The sequence below is a fragment of the Vipera ursinii genome (genome assembly GCF_947247035.1).
Source record: "Vipera ursinii genome assembly, chromosome: Z".
NCBI classification, from domain to species: Eukaryota; Metazoa; Chordata; class Lepidosauria; order Squamata; family Viperidae; genus Vipera; species Vipera ursinii.
The window spans coordinates 13,150,083-13,169,923 of record NC_139517.1 but is presented as its reverse complement, the minus strand read 5'-3'; the positions used below and the strand labels follow the sequence as shown (position 1 = coordinate 13,169,923).

At 44.9% G+C, this 19,841-nt stretch overlaps 1 protein-coding gene across 1 annotated transcript in view; it reads right to left on the bottom strand.

Annotated features, from left to right (window-relative positions):
* The window catches only part of LOC310649983 (integrin alpha-X-like), a 54,486-nt gene extending 35,301 nt beyond the window's left edge, over nt 1-19,185 (bottom strand). The window contains exons 1-6 of the mRNA XM_083378816.1: nt 19,090-19,185; nt 4,987-5,107; nt 4,761-4,855; nt 3,720-3,793; nt 3,401-3,515; nt 101-229 (exon numbers count right to left, since the gene is read on the bottom strand). Coding sequence (XP_083234942.1) covers nt 101-229; nt 3,401-3,515; nt 3,720-3,793; nt 4,761-4,855; nt 4,987-5,107; nt 19,090-19,168 — 613 coding nt within the window. The 5' untranslated portion in view covers nt 19,169-19,185. The remainder of the gene's footprint in view (nt 1-100; nt 230-3,400; nt 3,516-3,719; nt 3,794-4,760; nt 4,856-4,986; nt 5,108-19,089) is intronic.
* Between the last annotated feature and the right edge of the window lie 656 nt (nt 19,186-19,841).

Sequence of the window (19,841 nt, the reverse complement as noted above, 5' to 3'; positions counted from 1 at the left end):
GGCATAGAGCAGCTCTAAATCAAAAAACGTGTGGCTATTCCATAAAACGGTTGAAATTATCGGCCACACAGGCTCCACATGCTTCAAGTGTTGCCCTCACCTGGACATCTGCCCCTGCTACGGAGTCCATCAAGTTCAGTGAAAAAGTCCTTCATGATGCGCTGGTCGGAGTCTTTAATGCTCCCAGAATCATCGTATAAAATCACAGCGTCCACACCAAAGACGCACTCTGGATGGAGAAGAAGGAAGAGAGACTGAATAAACCTAGCAAGTTCCCAGACCTTGGTGAGGACATTTTTCTGGGTTTCCCCTATTTGGCATAGAAATATAACAAATAAATACATAAACAAACATTACATTTATCACATTACAAAGAAAATTGATCTTGCTGCTTGGTTGCAGAATCTAAGGGGAAATTTCAGGTATTTAACCCCTTTTTCCATGTGATCACTTCCCAGGTAGAAGCTAACATCAACGTCAGCTCAAGTTTATAACAGAATAACAGAGTTGGAAGGGATCTTGGAGATCTTCTAGTCCAGCCCCTGCTCAGGCAAGAAACCCTACACCAGCGATGGCAAACCTTTTAGAGACCGAGTGCCCAAACCGAAACCCAAAACCCACTTATGTATCATTGGGGGCTGGGTGGGGGTAGTCAATTGGGTGGGTGGGGTCCATTGGGTGGGCTGGCCAATTGGCTGCGGTGATAACAGCAGACTGGGTGGGACTAAAAAGTTCAATCAATCAGTTCCAACTTTGCAAGATCTTTTTTTTCCCCGTGAGAAGTTGAAATTGATTGATTGAACCTTTTTTTTTTAACATAGTGGCGGAGGCCTAAAGTGAAAAGGTTTTATAAAACCCAGCTGAAGACCTAGGACTGGGGCGACGGTGCGCGTGCCCACAGAGAGGGCTCTGCGTGCCACCTGTGGCATGCATGCCATAGGTTCACCACCATGGCCCTATACCATTTCAGACAAGTGGCTGTCCAGTCTCTTCTTAAAAACCTCCAGTTGTGGAGCCCTCACAACTTATGAGAGCAAGCTGTTCCACTGGTTAACTGTTCTCACTGTGAGGAAATTTCTCCTTATTTTTATATTTGTTCTTCTCTCCTTGATTAGTTTCCATCCATTCCTTCTTGTCCTGCTCTCAGGTGCTTTGGAGAATAGGTTGACCCCCTCTTCTTTGTGGCAGCCCCTTAGATATTGGAACACTGCTATCATGTCATTATGATACTGGTCGATTAAAATCAGGGATATTTTATCTTCTATCCTAACTCATAATTACATTTCTGCAAACCATGTCCAAGATACAGCCTGGAGGGACGTGTTACCATTCTCCCGGATTATCTGTGCATGATGGTCCCCTGAAGTTAATCAAAGGCAGCCTGACTGAAATATTATGGGAGTGTAAGTCCACTATATGTGGTGGGTATAGGACTGGTGAAGACTCTTTTAAGATTTGCGTTTCAAAGGCTACTTGATACCTTCCAAAGTTATTCAAAAACACCCAAAACCTTTGGAAGGAGATGTTTCAGCAGTGAAGAGGTTCACATACAGGTAGTCCTCGACTTACAATCTTTCATTTAGTGACTGTCTGAAGTTACAGAGCTGTGGCGGCGCAGTGGTTAGAATGTAGTACTGCAAGCTAACTCACTGCTCACTCCAGGAGTTCGAATCTCACCGGCTCAAGGTTGACTCAGCCTTCCATCCTTCCGAGGTGAGTCAAACGAGGAGCCAGATTGTTGGGGGCAATTTGCTGACTCTGTAAGGTGCTTAGAGAGGGCTGTAAAGCACTGTGAAGCAGTATATGTCTAAGTGCTATTGCAATAGCACCAGTCCTCAAAATACACCAGTCCTCAAACTTACGACCGCCATGGTGATCAAAATTCAGGCATTAATTTGTGACCGTTGAGCATTCCAGGGTCATGTGATTGCCATTTGCAACCATTTCCCAGCTGGCTTCCAATAAGCAAAGTCAATGGGGGAAGCTGGATTTGCTTGACTGCCTGGTTCATTTAACATTAAAGGTAAAGGTAAAGGTTCCCCCGCACATGCGTGCTAGTCGTTTCCGACTCTAGGGGCCGGTGCTCATCTCCGTTTCAAAGCCGAAGAACCAGCGCTTGTCCGAGGACGTCTCCGTGGTCATGTGGCCGGCATGACTAGACGCCAAAGGCGCACGAAGCGCTGTTACCTTCCCACCGTAGTGGTCCCTATTTTTCTACTTGCATTTTTACGTGCTTTTGAACTGCTAGGTTGGCAGAATCTGGGACGAGTAACAGGCGCTCACTCTGTTACGTGGCTCTCGGGATTCGACCCGCCAAACTGCCGACCTTCTGATCGACAAGCTCAGCGTCCTAACCGACTGAACCACCGTGTCCCATTTAACATTAGCAGCGATTAACTTAACAACTGAGGCAAAAAAAAACGGTTTGTAAAACTGTGTACAACTCAGTTAAAAACTGCCTTGCCAAGCAATGGAAAATATAGTCTCAGTCATGGCTGTACTTTCAGAACTACCTGTAATGAATCTCTGTCTCTGAAGTAATACTTAAAGGCCATAAGGAACATTTCTAACACCTTGCAGTAGCCCCAAGTAGCATTGTGAATGATGGGAGTTGTAGACTGTGTATATTTGAAAGGCCAAGGAGACTACTCCTAGGTAGACACCAAAGAAAAATGTGAAGTATTCTTTGCTGAAGCAGAATTGCATGCTTAATTCATCCCCTTTATTTCTTTGACTACAGCTAATCCTTGACTTACAAAGGTTCATTTAGTGACCATTCATAGTTACAACAGCACTGAAAAAAGTGACTTTACAACTGTTTTTCACACGTACGACCGTTTCAGCATCCCCGTGGTCAAAATTTAGAGGCTTGGCAACTGACTTGTATTTATGACGGTTGCAGTGTCAGGTGATCCCCTTTTGTGACCTTTTGACAAGCAAAGGCAATGGGGAAGCCAGATTCACTTAACAACTGTGTGTTACTAACTTAACAACTGCAATGATTCACTTAACAACTGTGGCAAGAAAGGTTGCAAATGGGGCACTTAACAACTGTCTCGCTTGGCAACAGGAATTTTGGACTCAATTGTGGGCTGTAGGTCGAGAATTACCTGTGCATCCCAACCTGGTTTCTTATCGTGGTTGGTTTGAGTAGGAACAAGAGTGAGATAGCTACCTCTAGCAATAAATTGTGGGTGTCACAAGAGGTCACCGATATTTATTTAATGTGCTATCATTGTCATTTTTACTGTCAAGGAGAAGAAAAATTCCTTGCAGAATATTTTGCCTTGGCTAGAGTGTGAGAGAGTTGGGTGCCATTTTTAAAATCTCTCAAGTAGCAAAGATCTTGGCACAATCTAGCTTTCAAACCTAATGTGTAAACGTGATCTTCTCATTTGACCTTGGAAAGCTGGCTGGATCTTCTTCACATTTCCATCGAAGTCATTCAGAATATAGCAGATGCCATTCAGATAATCGAGTTGCCCACAGCGTCGTTCCCAGGTGGGACCACAGGCCTGTGTGTAGGAAGAGTCAACACAAATAGCTCTTGTAATTTTCAGCAGAGTCAACAAGAATTCTCCCTTATACCCCCAGGGCAACTAAGCCTCTCTGAGCAGTGGGCTTACAGTCTCTGCAAACCAACATAGATTCTAGGATTTATACTAATATTTTCATTGTGCTTAGTATGTCTTTTTTAATTCTGCTTGAGCCTTACTTACCATTATTTTGGATTCAGATGCTTCATCAGCAGCCAACGAAACACCCAAGGATATTCTAGGAATGTCTTTGGCATCTGAAAAGATAGAGCAGGGGGTTGGACTAGAAGACCTCCAAGGTCCCTTTCAATTCTGTCATTCTGTTATTCTACTTGTCTCTATTTCACAGACTTATCACTTTCACACAAACGTGTCTAACCAAGATAGACTTTTAAAAAAATAAGGAATATCTCCTGATGGATTTTGTTGGTCTTATTTGTGGCTCAAATGCATTCTGCAACTTTGTCTGGCTAAGAGATTTTGGAAGGGATGTGCAGAGTAGAATTGAGGACCCACACCCACATGTGCACTGCAGTGCATTAATGTCAGAAATTGCTCAAATCAAACGTTAATGCTAAGAATGTACTTTCTAAAAATGATTTTACTATTATATTTTTAATCTGTCCAATAACTGACATTCTGCAAATTGATTGCAAAGGTAGCAATAATATAGAGAGGAAAAAATTAAAACAGAAATAACAGTGTGTGGTTAATTAATAAATAGCCCAGGAAAGAATCGTAAAATCATTGTGTCCTACTTCCTGTGAGACCATTTAGTCTTTCCTACTTTTTGAAATTTATTCCCACCATAAGATCATATTGCAATATTTCCCTATCCTTGGAGGAGAGGAGACTGAGAAAATTAGACTTGGAGTCCTAATAGAATTATCTCATAAAATACAATTCCTAAGACTACAGCTAGACTGGATTCCTAAATTGCAATAATTCATTTTTTTCTTAATCATGGTTTGGTGACAAATCACAATTAACTGGGCTCACTAACCTGCTAATCTATAATATAGAAACTAAAATAGTTTCATGTAATATGCTAACAAAAATCAAACAATATTATGGCTTAGGGACCTATGTGAACCCACTAACTTATGTAAAACCAGTTTAAGCTGTCAATGCCAATGTACTCTAAGAAGCTCTCTTTTCTTAAGATAAAATGGAAAAAAAATCCATATGTGGGAGAGTCACAAACGTATTTTAGTTTGCACTTACGGTTAAGGACAATTGGTTGACATTTCTGTGTATCATATGAGCATCGGAAAAGGGAACCTGTCCGATTGCTTGCAAAAGGAGCGCTCACTACCAACCTAAAGGGATGTGAAATAATATTTTAGAATTCATATTTAAATATTATTTTAGAATTAATAGTTTGAGACCTGCAGATCACTTCAACAAAAACAGCGATCAATGTTCTTAACGTATTCCGCTCCAGCCTCACCAGGAAGTGCCACCGGATCTTGTCTGGATAACGCGATAGCCAAACTGGTCAGTTTTCTCCCCGAGGAAAATCACAGGAGCCTCAAAATCGAAGAGGCTGAAAGCTGAAAAGCACGGAAGGCCTACAAGAGAGGAAGGCAGCAGAGAATCAATGCTCCTGAACAGGGGTCTTCAAACCTGGCCTTTTTATGACTTGTGGACTTCAACTCCCAGAATCCCTCAGCCAGCGTGCCTGCTGGCTGAGGAATTCTGGGAGTTGAAGTCCACAAGTCATAAAAGGGCCAAGTTTGAAGACCCTTGCTCCTGAACATCTATTTTTCAAAAAGGAACAGGAGAGGCCCAATGACAGTAATGGGGGTAAGATAGTGAATTATTCCTATACAGATAGTCCTCAGTGTACAACCACAATTGGATTGGAACGTCTGTCAGAAGGCGGTCATTAAGGAAGTCATGCCTAATCTTATGACCTTTCTTGCCACAGTCGTTAAACAAATCACTGTAGTTGTTAAGCGAATCCAGCTTCTCCCTTTGATTTTGCTTGTAGGAAGTCAGCTGTGAAGGTCGCAAATGGCACTCATATGATCCGGGGGAGCTGCAAGCATCATAAAGAGTGGGTGGTGGCGCAATGGTTAGAATGCAGTATTGCGGGCTTATTCTGCTGACTGCCAGCAGTTCGATTCTCACCGGCTCAAGGTTGACTCACCCTTCCATCCTTCTGAGGTCAGTAAAATGAGGATCCAGATTTTGGGGGGCAATTTGATGAGTCTGTAAACTGCTTAGAGAGGGCTGTTAAAGCACTGTGAGGCAGTATATAAGTATAAGTGCTCTTGCTCTTGCTATCTACCCGATTCTGTAATAGCCTTGTTTCCTATATGCCATTCATCTGGTAAACTCGCAAGATTCATTTTTCTTGCCATGCACATGTATACATAACCCGAACTAGATTGTTGTTTCTCTGTGTCATATAATATATGTGGGTATCTGCATAATTCTGTATGTATGTATGTATATATGTATGTATGTATTTATTTATTTATTTATTTATTTATTTATTTATTTATTTATTTATTTATTTATTATTTATTTATGTCATATTTGTGTAGTGCAGGGGTCGGCAACCTAAAAAAGGAAAAGAGCCACTGGGAACCGGTTCCATCACAAATTAAAAAAAGTGGGAGCCGCGTGCGTGTGTCCATGCACGCGCATGCACAAAAAGGTTTTTTTGCACATGCGCGGACGCACGCGGCTGCCATTTTTTAAAAAATGAGATGGAACCGGTTCCCGGTTGCCCGACGGCGACGGCCCGTCTGCAAAGCTGCCGCTTTCGGCAGCTTTGCAGACGGGCCGCGGCAGCCTCCTCAAAGAGCGGCGCCCCTGCCCATTCCGGGAGGTGCGCGCGTACCTCCGCGCGAACGGGCAGCGGTGCCGCTCTTTGAGGAAGCTGCCACGGCCCGTCTGCGAAGCTGCCGCTTTCGGCAGCTTCGCAGACGGGCCGTGGCAGCTTCCTCAAAGAGCGGTGCCCCTGCCCATTCCGAGAGGTGCGCGCGCACCTCTCCGAACGACCGGAGGTGCGCGCGTACCTCCGCGCGAATGGGCAGCGGTGCCGCTCTTTGAGGAAGCTGCCGCGGCCCGTCTGCGAAGCTGCCGCTTTCGGCAGCTTCGCAGACGGGCCGTGGCAGCTTCCTCAAAGAGAGGCGCCCCTGCCCATTCCGAGAGGTGCGCGCGCACCTCTCCGAACGACCGGAGGTGCGCACGCACCTCCCCAAACCTTTGGGGAGGTGCGCACGTACCTCCGTGCGAAGGGGCAGCGGCGCCGCTCTTTGAGGAAGCTGCCGAAAGCGGCAGCTTCCTCAAAGAGCGGCACCGCTGCCCGTTCGCGCGGAGGTACGCGCGCACCTCCCCAAAGGTTTGGGGAGGTGCGCGCGCAACTCCGGTCGTTCGGAGAGGTGCGCGCGCACCTCTCAGAATGGGCAGGGGCGCCGCTCTTTGAGGAAGCTGCCGCGGCCCGTCTGCGAAGCTGCCGCTTTCGGCAGCTTCGGAGATGGGCCGCGGCAGCTTCCTGAAAGAGCGGCACCGCTGCCCATTCACACGGAGGTACGCGCGCACCTCCCCAAAGGTTTGGGAAGGTGCGCGCGCACCTCCGGTCGTTCGGAGAGGTGCGCGTGCACCTCTCGGAATGGGCAGGGGTGCCGCTCTTTGAGGAAGCTGCCGTGGCCCGTCTGTGAAGCTGCCGCTTTCGGCAGCTTCGGAGACGGGCCGCGGCAGCTTCCTAAAAGAGCGGCACCGCTGCCCATTCGCGCGGAGGTACGCGCGCACCTCCCCAAAGGTTTGGGGAGGTGCGCGCGCACCTCCGGTCATTCGGAGAGGTGCGCGCGCTCCTCTTGGAATGGGCAGGGGCGCCGCTCTTTGAGGAAGCTGCCACGGCCCGTCTGCGAAGCTGCCGAAAGCGGCAGCTTCGCAGACGGGCCGCGGCAGCTTCCTCAAAGAGCGGCACCGCTGCCCATTCGCGCGGAGGTACGCGCGCACCTCTCCAAAGGTTTGGGGAGGTGCGCGCGCACCTCCGCCCATTCGGGGAGGTGCGCGCGCACCTCTCCAAACGGGCGGTGCCACTCTCCATTTGGAGAGGTGCGCGCGCACCACTGCCCGTTGGAAGAGGTGCACGCGCACCGGGTGGCTGGGAGCCGCGGCACCGCTGCCCATTCGCGCGGAGGTACGCGCGCACCTCCCCAAAGGTTTGGGGAGGTGCGCGCGCACCTCCGGTCATTCGGAGAGGTGCGCGCGCTCCTCTTGGAATGGGCAGGGGCGCCGCTCTTTGAGGAAGCTGCCACGGCCCGTCTGCGAAGCTGCCGAAAGCGGCAGCTTCGCAGACGGGCCGCGGCAGCTTCCTCAAAGAGCGGCACTGCTGCCCATTCGCGCGGAGGTACGCGCGCACCTCTCCAAAGGTTTGGGGAGGTGCGCGCGCACCTCCGCCCATTCGGGGAGGTGCGCGCGCACCTCTCCAAACGGGCGGTGCCACTCTCCATTTGGAGAGGTGCGCGCGCACCACTGCCCGTTGGAAGAGGTGCACGCGCACCGGGTGGCTGGGAGCCGCAAGAGACGGCTCAAAGAGCCGCATGCGGCTCCGGAGCCGCAGGTTGCCGACCTGTGGTGTAGTGTATATCGGAGGTGGCGATCCTTTGAGAGCTGTATGCAACGAAATTTCATTTTAATGTATGCCATTTAGTGTACATTCAAAGTGACAATAACGTTATTATAATTATTCTACTCTATTGGTAAATATATGCCAGGAGAAATTTCCTGATACTTAGAACAATGAATCAGTAGAACAACTTGCCTCAGGAAGTTGTGGGTGCTCCAACACTGGAGGTTTTTAAGAAGAGACTGGACAACCATTTGTCTGAAATGGTGTAGGGTTTCCTGCCTGAGCAAGGGGGTGGACTAGAACAGGGCTTTTCAACCAGTGGTACGGGTACCACCTATGGTACATTGGCACCTGGCAGGTGGTACGCGACTATCCTAGAAAAGTGGTAGCGGGGGAGGGGAATGAGATGAACTATTGGCAGCACCGCACAAGCCTGAGCGAGAGATGGCTGGAGCTGCAGGGCTGTCAGGGCTCAGCGGAAGCACCAGGATCAGCGCCAGGCTCCAGCTGGAGCTCAGCGCTGATCCTGGCGCTTCTGGGCCCAGAAGAAGCGCCGATCAGCTGGCATGTTGCAGCATCTCCAGGGTCTTGTGATTTACATTCAGATGCTTGGCGACTGATTCATATTTATGACAGTCACAGTGTCCCAGGGTCATGTGAAGTGACTAAAACCTGCTGCAACCACCCAGCAGACGGGGGGAATAAAAACCAAACACCCCACCTCACCCAATCCTGCCAATCCTCAACAGAAACGTTCACAACAATGAAAACCTCGGACAGGAGGAAGAGCGCCGCCGGGCGGGCAGGCAGGTGTCTTGCTCGGCTGTGGCTTGGGAGGGCACTTTTTTCAGTGCCATTGGAACTTCGAACAGTCACTAAGCGAACTGTTGTAAGTCAAGGTCTACCTGTACTTCATCACTTTTTTCCTTTTTTTTTGGGTCAAGTTTTTGACACCTTGCTAGGTGACTGGTGGTACTTGGATGTTGCCATATCCTAAAAGTGGTACAATGGGTGAAAAGGTTGAAAAGTCCTGGACTAGAAGACCTCCAAGGTCCCTTCCAACTCTGTTATTCTGTTACTCTGCCAGATGCCAAGCACCCATATTTTGATTATGTGACTATGGGGATACCTCAATAGTCCTAAGTGTGAGAATCAGTTGTTAGTCACTTTTATCAATGCTGTTGTAACTTCAAATGGCCGCTAAACGAATGATCGTAAGTTGAGGACTACCTGTAATGACATCGTTAAAATAGCAAAGGCTGTCTGAAAGCAGAAGCACAAAAATGAACTGAGGGCACCAGCAGCTGAAACAATCAGGGTGTCGCATCTTTAGATTGGCCTGTCCTGAAAACAAAGCTCAGTTGGTCCTCGACTTACAACAGTTCGTTTAGTGATCATTCAAAGTTACAACAGAGAAAAGTGACTTATAACCATTTTTCAGACTTACTATCGCTGCATCCCCAGGGTCACATGATCAAAAGTCAGATGCTTGTCAACTGGTTCATAATTATGACGGTCGCAGTGTCCCAAGATCATGTGATCTCCTTTTGCAACCTTCTGACAAGCCAAGTCAATGGGGAAGCCAGATTCACTTAACAACCGTGTTACTAACTTAACAACAGCAGTGATTCACTTAACAACTATAGCGGGAAAGGTCATAAAATGGGGCAAAATTCATTTAACAAATGTCTCGCTTAAGCAACATACATTTTGAGCTCAATTGTATAAGTTGAGGACTACCTGTATATCACTGGACGGAAACATTACCTATTTTGCTTACTCTGTATTGGTCACTGAATGCTAACCTCGCTTGCTCTACTGAACCAGCATTAGCTGCTCTGCTGATTCAATCTGTGGCCACTTCAGAGAGCTAGTCAGCTGGGTAAAACCCATAAACCAGGACAAGGAGTTGCCAAACAAAGGAAATAACCTTTACTCCAGCTCTGTGAGTGGTAATGTGAAAAGATAATTCACCGGGGTTGAATAATAATTATTTCCTTCCTTTGGCAACTTCCATGCAATGAGATTTTGTGGTATGTCATGGTGATGAGGTCACCAGCATTTTGAAGTGGAAGATACAGATATCAAGGTGACTACTTGATATATAGCTATATGCGATTCCTAGAATAAGTGGCAGCTAACCTATTGTGTCTGCTTGTGGACTTCCAATATGGATTTGTCCACTGTAAGCTAGACCAGGGGTAGGCAACCTCGGCTCTTTTATGACTCATGGACTTCAACTCCCAGAATTCCTGAGTCAGGTGACTCAGGAATTCTGGGAGTTGAAGTCCATGAGTCATAAAAGAGCCGAGGTTGCCTACCCCTGAGCTAGACAGATTTCATACTGATTAGGTGTTACTGTTGAGCAGGGGGTTGGTCCAAAAGACTTCCAAAGTCCTTTCTAGCCCTATGGTTGTATACTTCTGAGGTAACTATTGTACACTGGTGTGTTCTGAGGCAGAGCTAGGCAATCTGGTGTCCTTCAGGGTTTCTAGACCAGGGGTCCCCAACCTACGGGCTGCAGCCCACTCCTGGTTCAGCTCAAACCCAATAAGCAGTTCGCCAGGATGTATTTATATTATTAATCCAATTTTTATTAATCCATTTGACATGGCCACATACCTATCCAAGAAACTTTTGTGGAACAGCAAAATAAAAACAAGTTTGACTTTTCATTAAATTAAAAAGAACAGATAACTCCAGATTGTAAAATCACGAAACCGCTAATCATATGTATCCATATTACAGCCCCCATAATTAATTTTCTAGCTCCGGTGCCTGGGGGAACAGACAACTTTCACACCTTTGCGAAAGGGCAACAGATTTGGGGCCATGCATACTTCAGGAGAGAGCTGTTTTATGCTTTCTGAAGCCCACGTGGTGATTCTGTTTATCTAGGCCAGCGGTAGGCAACCTTGGCTCTTTTATGACTCGCGGACTTCAACTCCCAGAATTCCTGAGCCAACATGGCTGGCTCAGGAATTCTGGGTGTTGAAGTCCACGAGGCATAAAAGAGCCAAGGTTGCCTATCCCTGACCTAGGCTACCTGAAGCACTCTGAGAATACTGCTAGGAATGGCAGCCCTGGAAATAACCTGTACCCAGGACATGTAGGGCTTTAAAGGTAATAAACAACACCTTGAATTGCATGCAGAAGCCTATGAGAGCCACAGCAGCTCACAAAGTTATGGTGTTACATGAGCATACTGGAGTGGTCAAAACTACACATGCCCCTGATTCTTGACTAGCAAGATGTTGTTTGCTCAATACTAATTTTATTAAAGATTATAATTACATCAGTTAAAAACTCATACAAACTAAAAAAATTAGAAGAATATAAACAAAGAGCATAAGGTGCAAAAAAAGGAAAAAAGTGAGAAAAAAATTAAGAATGTAGTAAAGGAAAGGAAAGGAAATTTCCTAACTTCATCACGAGCATAAATAATTTTAACAACATTAGGTTAAAGGTAAAGATTCCCCTGCACATGTGTGCTAGTCGTTTCCAACTATAGGGGCCGGTGCTCATCTCCATTTCAAAGCCGAAGAGCCAGCGCTTGTCAGAGGACGTCTCCGTGGTCATGTGGCCGACATGACTAGACGCCAAAGGCGCACAGAACGCTGTTACCTTCCCACCGTAGCGGTCCCTACTTTTCTACTTGCATTTTTACATGCTTTTGAACTTCTAGGTTGGCAGAAGCTGGGACAAGTAACAGGCTCTCACTCTGTTACACGGCACTCGGGATTCGACCCGCCAAACTGCCGACCTTCTGATCGACAAGCTCAGCGTCCAAAACCACTAAGCCACCACGTCCCTTTTAACAACATTACCTCCTCTTAAAATACAACAATCTATTCTTTCCATATCCCATCTCTTACCTATACAGAAATCCATAAAGCATCAATCTAGAGTCAGCAAAAGCCCATTAAAGACTATCAGAAAGAACAACGTGCTTATTTTAAACTTGATCAAATAAACCAACTTTATATTCCTTCCTTTTACTACTAAAAACCTTAATCTTTAGTCCATTCAAATCATGTTGTAGAACTTGTTTTCTTTTCATTTTTTTTCTTTGTCCCTTCTCATGAGATTCTTCAAAATTTTAACAAGCCTCTTTTGTAAATCCAAGATAGGAAAATTATCCAGGTGATTCTCATGGTTAATTGTCTGTATATCTCTTTTATTTATTAAAAATCAGCTGTATGTCCAGTATAACACTTTTTCCATGTCATTCTTGTATCCTGTCATTTGTAAATGCACTTTCAGTTCAGTCTCAGTCTGCTGAGGTAAAACTTGTTTCTCTTCCATAATATCTCTCCAGAGACACAGTCTTTTCATAGAGGCAGATGTCACTATTAATATTAACTTCTGAGCCCATTTTCAAAAATATTTTACAATAGGTCTAATGTTGGAATATTTTGCTTGAGTCAAGACTTGAAAGTCAAGTTTGTGTTCTTCTCCTTTAATTGTTGTGAGAAGAACACAAACTTGACTTTCTATTAGCCTTTAGTTCCCTTACTATCAATTTTTAAAGTCTTATTTTTAAAAAAAAATTAAAAAAATTCCCACAGGAAAATTATCAAGCAGTGTGATTAGTACCACTCAGGGCACAATGATGGTTAAGTATTCATGTTTCTCCAGAGTGGTTGAAGGTGTCATGTGAATACACCCAATAAAATGGATCATATGCTTTGAACATACAAAATATCCAGAGAAACTCCTAGATCTCTCTGGCTGCGTTAGAACAAAACTCACTTTTTCCATTTCCATTTCATTTCATCTTTTTTTAACCACAAAATGCACTTTGTTTTGACCCATATATGAAGGCAGAGGAAAGTGGCTACATTTGAAACATCTTGCCTGCCCCCAATTCCTTCAGAATTGATAAATCACATATTTTTCTTTTCGACCAATCTATATCTCTTCTACAGCTACCCCATAGACAGACAATTTGATTCCAGGTTTTTTTTAAAAAACCCCTTACTTTTAAAGCCCACAAAATGCATCAGAACTGTATGTTAGAGAGTAGAAGTCCATTATCGTGAATAACTCTTTCACTTTCTTTAGTGACTCACAGCAGTCCTTTCTCAGAAAATCACAGGGCTGCCATAGAAAATGAACTTCCAGGCACATAGGTCCCCTTGCTGTCTACATCACTGTGACTTTTCTTGAGCAAGATGCCCTCGGTGCCCAGTAGTGACCCATCTTGTGTCACAAAAGCCCCAGCTGAAGCAGATGTTAGAATAAGCAGCATGTCTGCTCATTAAAAAAAAAGCAAATGAATTCGCTGTTCCTCTTTGGCTGCCTGGATAATACAGTCAGCAAGAACAGGAAAGAACCAGAGAAGCAGTCAATAAGAGTTGCAAGGTCTTCTGAAGGACTAGAGGCCTTGATCGAGAAGTGCAACAGTGTGTTCTGTACCAGCCTGCTACCGGCCCTGCAGAAAAGGCAGGGACAACCCCTTTACAAAGGGCAAGAGGCTGGAATTAAGCCTGCCAAATTTATTAACATAAAACAGAGCAAAACAAGACACCAACCATGAAACAGGAGCTATGAAAGAGGAACTATTCAAGCGTTTGCCTTCAGCAAACCAGCCCTCCCACGCATTCCCCTTTTATACAATTCAGGGCGTGGCTTCTCTCTGCCTCCTTCCGAGGTGCCCCATTGCCTTCCTCTGTTTACTCCTGATTGACTGCCTCCTGTGTCAGGCGTCCTTGAACAGGGCCAGCTGTGGGTCATCTTCATCCACGCTGTCAGGCTCACACAGCTGGGTCTCCGTCGTGACCAGGTGGGAGGGGCCTGGCTGAGGGCTCTCATCAGCAAGCTCTCCAACCCCCTCAGCAAGCTCTTCAACACCCCCCTCCTCCTCTGAGTCATCCAACCCAACTGCCGAACCCACAGACTGACCCTGAATCACAACACAGTGCAAGACGTTGTCAGGCTCCAAAACGAGCTGAGTTACTCCACAGCAATTTCCTTTATTGTTCCTCTTGCCAAACTAAAGCAAACAACTAGCATCAATAAAGATATGTTCTGTGAGAATCTCTGGAGAAGAGCTGTCCTGAGCCTCTTCATCCCAACCAAACTATCTAAAAATTTCCAATGAAGGGGAATATTTGTAAATCAGGGTTGAAATAGGGGGGGGGGGTCCTTGGTGCTCTCTGAGCTTGCTTGTTTTCTTGCAGACCTTTCATTACCCTAACTAGGTCACATCATCATCAGTGCTAGTAAGGAGTGCAGTTTGCTGTCGGTTTATATTCTGGTCTCTTGCCTGTCTGTGTGGATGGGGTCAGACTTAGGGATTCTTTGGTTGGGCTGTTTACTAATGGCTCTGTGGCAGTTTCTTGATTGGGGTATTGCGTACTTGGTCTGAAGGTGACCTTGGAGTTAGTCTATTGCTGAAATTAATAAACACCAACTGGCAGTCAAAAGGCATGACAAAACGTCTTTAATTTCACAACAGATTTAACCATAGTTTCAATTGGGAAAATGTGACAATCCTAGTCTAGGTCAAATCCAAAAATGCCAGGGAATTTCTAGAAGCCTGGCACTCTGACAAATCAGCCATCGATAGACACATGGACAATAACAACATCTATAGATTATGCAAAAGAGACAATCAACCAGCCCAAAAGAGGGTAAGACTCCAGCACCAGTAATCAGCACTCAGATTTTTTTTTTAATCCCATTTATATCCCGCCCTTCTCCGAAGACTCAGGGCGGCTTACAATTTAAGCACAAACCAATGTGCTTAGCAATAGCCTTCATTCTATGTATATGCCTGCTTATTGGGGCTTTTGCCCCCCCCCCAAGCGGCATTATTACAAAGTCAGCTTATTGCCCCCAACAATCTGAGTCCTCATTTTACCTACCTCGGAAGGATGGAAGGCTGAGTCAACCTTGAGCCTGGTGGGACGCGAACCTGCACTAATTGCAGGCAGCTGGTGTTACTTAAGGAGGCATTAGCCCACTGCTCCACCAAGGATCAGCATAGATTAACTCCGAGGTCACCTTCAGACCAACAGTCAAGTAAGCAATACCCCAATCAAGAAACTGCCACAGAGCCATTAGTAAACAGCCCAATCAAAGAATCCCTAAGACCGCCCCCATCCACACAGACAGGCAAGACACTCATATCTAAACTTCGCTGTCTCTTGGTCCTCAGGAATGCAGCCCCTCCCTGCTGGGAATCCAGATTACATTCCATTACATTCTGGCAAAGAGCAGCTAAAGGCATCATGTTTTTTACTTGGTGAAGAGCTCAAACACCAACCCTTATAGAACTTAGGCCACACAGGCAATCTTGCCCCACACTACACAACTATTCACAAGTGAGCACTAAAACACACATGTCCCATCATACATCATATAAACACGAATACTCTCTACTTGAGGGACATGTTGTATAAACTTGCAGGACCGTAATCTCTGTCTCCCCCCCCCATCTTGTATTTTCTTTTCCTATGCAAGCCACAGCTCCTTTTGATTGTAGAAGCATCAAAATATGACAAATAAACAAGTAAATAAATATTACTTAGGGACACAGCTTGCATAGATTCCTCTAAAAAAAATTGGCTGTTTGAAGTGTGGGACATACTGGAAATAGGCCCAGATAGATCATTTCAGTCTGAGGGATAAATATCCTTGAATTTTCAAAATAAAGTCTTAGTGAAAGAGAATGTATAGGTAGTCCTCACCTAACAACTAGTTGTTCAGTGACTGTTGGAAATTACAATGCTGCTGAATGAGACTTACAACAGACCCTCGTAGTTGAGGCGCGCCATTATGACAGTTGCAGTGTTTCATAATCATTTGATTGCCATCTGTGACCTTCTCTGATGGTTCTGACAAGCCGAGTGAAGGAGAAGCCAGCAAGAGGTCACAAGCCAGTTGCTTGATGTCACCTTTAGGCGACTTGCTTAACAATGGCAGCCAGAACTACTGCAACGGTCTTTGTAAGTCTGTGCAGTCACACGACATCGCAGTTTACAATCACATCACTTAGAAATGGAGTTACCCGTCCCAATTTATTTATTTATTTATTTATTGATGGGATTTATATCCCGCCCTATCTCCCGAAGGACTCAGGGCGGCTAACAACAAAACATATAATAAGTACAGAAATCAAGATTAAAAATAAAATTAAAAACATCTGTGCAGTAAATTAAAATTAAAAACTAAGCAAGGACTTGTGAAATATAACCTCTCTCTCTCTCTTTCTCCCTCACTCCCTCTCTCTCATTTGAGCGTGTAGAAACAAACAGAAAGATTTTTTTGTGTGTATACTTAGTAATGTTATCCCTACAAGGCTTTTAGTTTTGCTCTGGAGATAATGCAATGTGAAGTCTTCTGGTTGAGTTGGACTTAAGATCATGTTTGGAATTGTTGCCGATGCCCTTATGACGTCCATTGATAGCCATGGGTGACCCAGTTCTGATGGGGAGGGTCAGGCAAATACATCTACAGGACCTCTGCGAAGGATATTTGAGCTGAAATGCCTGGGGCTCAGTCTTGTTATGTGATTTGGGTTAGGCTTGGGTTGGTGACACCCGAGGAAAGAGTTCTCTGCTCTGTTAGTCTTTGGATCAAAGTCCTTCCCGGGTTGTTCTGGCAGCCAGAAAGGTGACCTGTAGTTGGATCTGAATGGCTTTGAGTTTTAGGGACCCAAAAACTTTCCATCCATACTTAGATGCAGTAGCACGTCCTCACTCATAAGTAGCATATAATCTGAAGATCCTTCGGACTCAGCTTACTCAAGGGGGACTTTGTTCACCTCCATCTGATGTATCAGTCCCACCCTTTTTGGTCTAGGAGACACTTTGGACTGTCATTCACACCCTAGTCACTTCAGAACTTGACTACTGCAATGACTGTGCATGGGGCTGCCCTTGACAACCATTCAGAAGCTTCAATCAGTCCAGACTGCAGCTGTGCGGTCAGTGATGTGTATGCCTCAATATGCCCTGTACCACTCTTGCTCTACAAGCTGCAGCGGTTGCCAGTCTGTTTCTGGGTGTGAATGAAGGTGCTGGTTATTGCCAATAAAGTCCTACATGGCATAGGCCCAAATTATATGACCATCTATCTCCCGTGGTTTCCATTTGAGCATTCTATATTGGCAGAGTTGCACATTCTAGATACTTTCAATTAACAATGCCATCCACTGGGACCCAGGAATTGTGCCTTCTCTTTCTGTTGTGGTGCCTGGCCTTTGGAATGATATTCTACACCCCATCCTCCCAAAATTAATGCTGCTTCACCTAGCTGATGTTCCATAAAGCCTTAAAGGCCTGATTAGTCTCCTTGATCTTGAGATGAGACAGGAACCCCCCTTGCAGGCATTTGCTACTTTTGTTTTCTATCTGAATATTTGCCTGTATCCCACCCTGATTTATTATTTGTGTACTACCCAGTCAGAATTGGATGGCGTCCAAATTGAATAAAACAAATTATCCATATTCAGATGAAAGTGGTACAACCTGCTCTTTTTCCCCTCGCCTATTCTTAGTTTAGAATTCAGAGAAGTAATAAAAAATGGCTTAGAATAAATCAACACAAGTAAAAACTGTTATAAAAATATGCAGAATAAAACCCGATAGATTAAGTACAATAGAGTTAAAAATGGAATGCAAATGACACTGGATTAAAAATAGAATTTACTACATAAAAGGAATCCAAAGCACTTTGAATTATGCAAAGAACTAGAGGCAACTTATTTTGAAGCATATCAAATCTGAAATGGCTGTTTTTTAATGACATAATATAGGCTGTTTCAAGTATTTTGAAAATGTTTCACACTTCGTAAATTATTGTTCCAAGTTCAAAATACTCCCAGAATGTTCAGTACAGCAGTTTTGATCTCAGAATGGGAAATTTCATCCTCAAAACAGTTTGAAATCATGTGTTTTACACACCCTTCCTGGAAAAATTATTGTATTTAAAAGCTGGCACTATCTTTTCCTTCCATTTGGTCTGGCGTCACAAGTTCTTAGCTGCTGTCCAGGATTAGTTTAAGGTGCTTAGAGTGCTCCAGATTAAATTGGAGTTCATTAGGATGAAATACTGTGTCCTTTTACAAGCAGGTAAAGTTGAAAGAGAGGTATAAATTGATGGCATTATTAGACTACATCTTTCATGTTCTGAAATGGATAACATGACATTTTATAAAGCCTTGGAATGTTCCTTATGTTATAATCGCCTCAGGCAGTGATTTTTGCATAATTCTGTAGAAAAAGTTAAGGGAGCTTAAAAGCAATCCCCTATTTTAATAATTGTCTTGAAAACTCCTTAGGCAGAAAAACAAAACAGGCTATCAGTGAAAATTAATTCCGGAGCTGGGGGCAATAGACACCAATCTTTTCTAATGCTACTTTTTATATTAAGTATTGAAGAAATATTAATTTTATAAAAACTGCTCAGATCGGGTAAGATGTAGGACGCCCTCCTTCAAACATCAGTGAATTTAAACAAATCTAAGCACACCATTGTCTCACAGCCTCGCTTGTGTGGCTCAATCTAGGAGCATTTAACCCACTTTGCAGAGATTGATAGAAGGGCTAAGTTGAAGCGATATTTAGCGATCCTCTCAACGTTCAGCCAGTGCAAAACTTAAGAAGAGCTTCTATGCTAATATTACCTTTCCTTCTTTTTTTCAAAAGACCAATACGTGATCCTTACTGAAATTAATTCAAGAGCATCTCTAGGCTCTCCATTTTGCGGGGGGATGTCCAACCCTTGCAACTCGGCCTTCTTTACTTTGGATGGAAATTATCAACCCTCCCCAACCAATTCTCCCATTCTGGATGAAAGATGCTGATCTAGTTGTATAAAGGAGTAATAATTCCCTATTCCCCCAAGCTGGAAAATGATCTGAAATCTATGAAAGGCCAGGTAAATCTGGTACTTCTCAGGTCACCTGTTGCCTTGCTCCCGAGCCACCAAACCCAACAGTGCTCTGCTACGTACCGCAGCCGAGGGAAAGAAGGAACACGGCTTGGTAGAAGAGCTTCACTTTGGTGACAGGACCCATAATGTGTGGCTTCATCTCTCTCAGCCTCTTCAGTGACTCCTCTGCATCTCACTTCCTTTTCTTCGCGCGCCCAATATATATTTCCTCCCAACATTCTTAGTTCTTCCAACTTCTGCTTTGGCCACCCTTTGTGCAATCTGTAGCCAAAGTATTTCTAAATCACTTCCTCTGGTATGTTGAGCACCGGGGTGATTATATGGTCCTTTTTTCCTCCTGACCAGTGTGTGCTTAATGCTGTAGGCTGACGATGGCAGACCTTTGACACACGTCACAGGTGACATGGCAGGCTATTTTTTGGCAATGTGGCAGGCTTCTGGACCCTTTGGAAGTCACTCAAGAGGATCCTGCTGGTGTGGCCCCGAGGGCTCCAAAAATTATGTGAGCATCCCTGTGCAGCTTTTGGAGTTTCCAGAGACCCCACGAGACCAGGACCCTCTTGTGCGATTTTCAGAGTCCAGAGAGGAGGTCTCCGTTGTCCGGTCTTTGTGTTTCAGTGTGTGTGAGATACAGTAGCAGAGATCAAGGTAGCCATTTTCTAAATTTTTGACATGCCGAGCCAAAAGGGTTTGGCATTACTGCTATCGGCGAACCCAGTGGGCAAAACTCTCACAGGCAATGCTGGTTTCGCTCCTACAATTCTATCCTAGGAAAATTTTGCTTGACGGGTGTTAAGAAAAATTGACAGGGA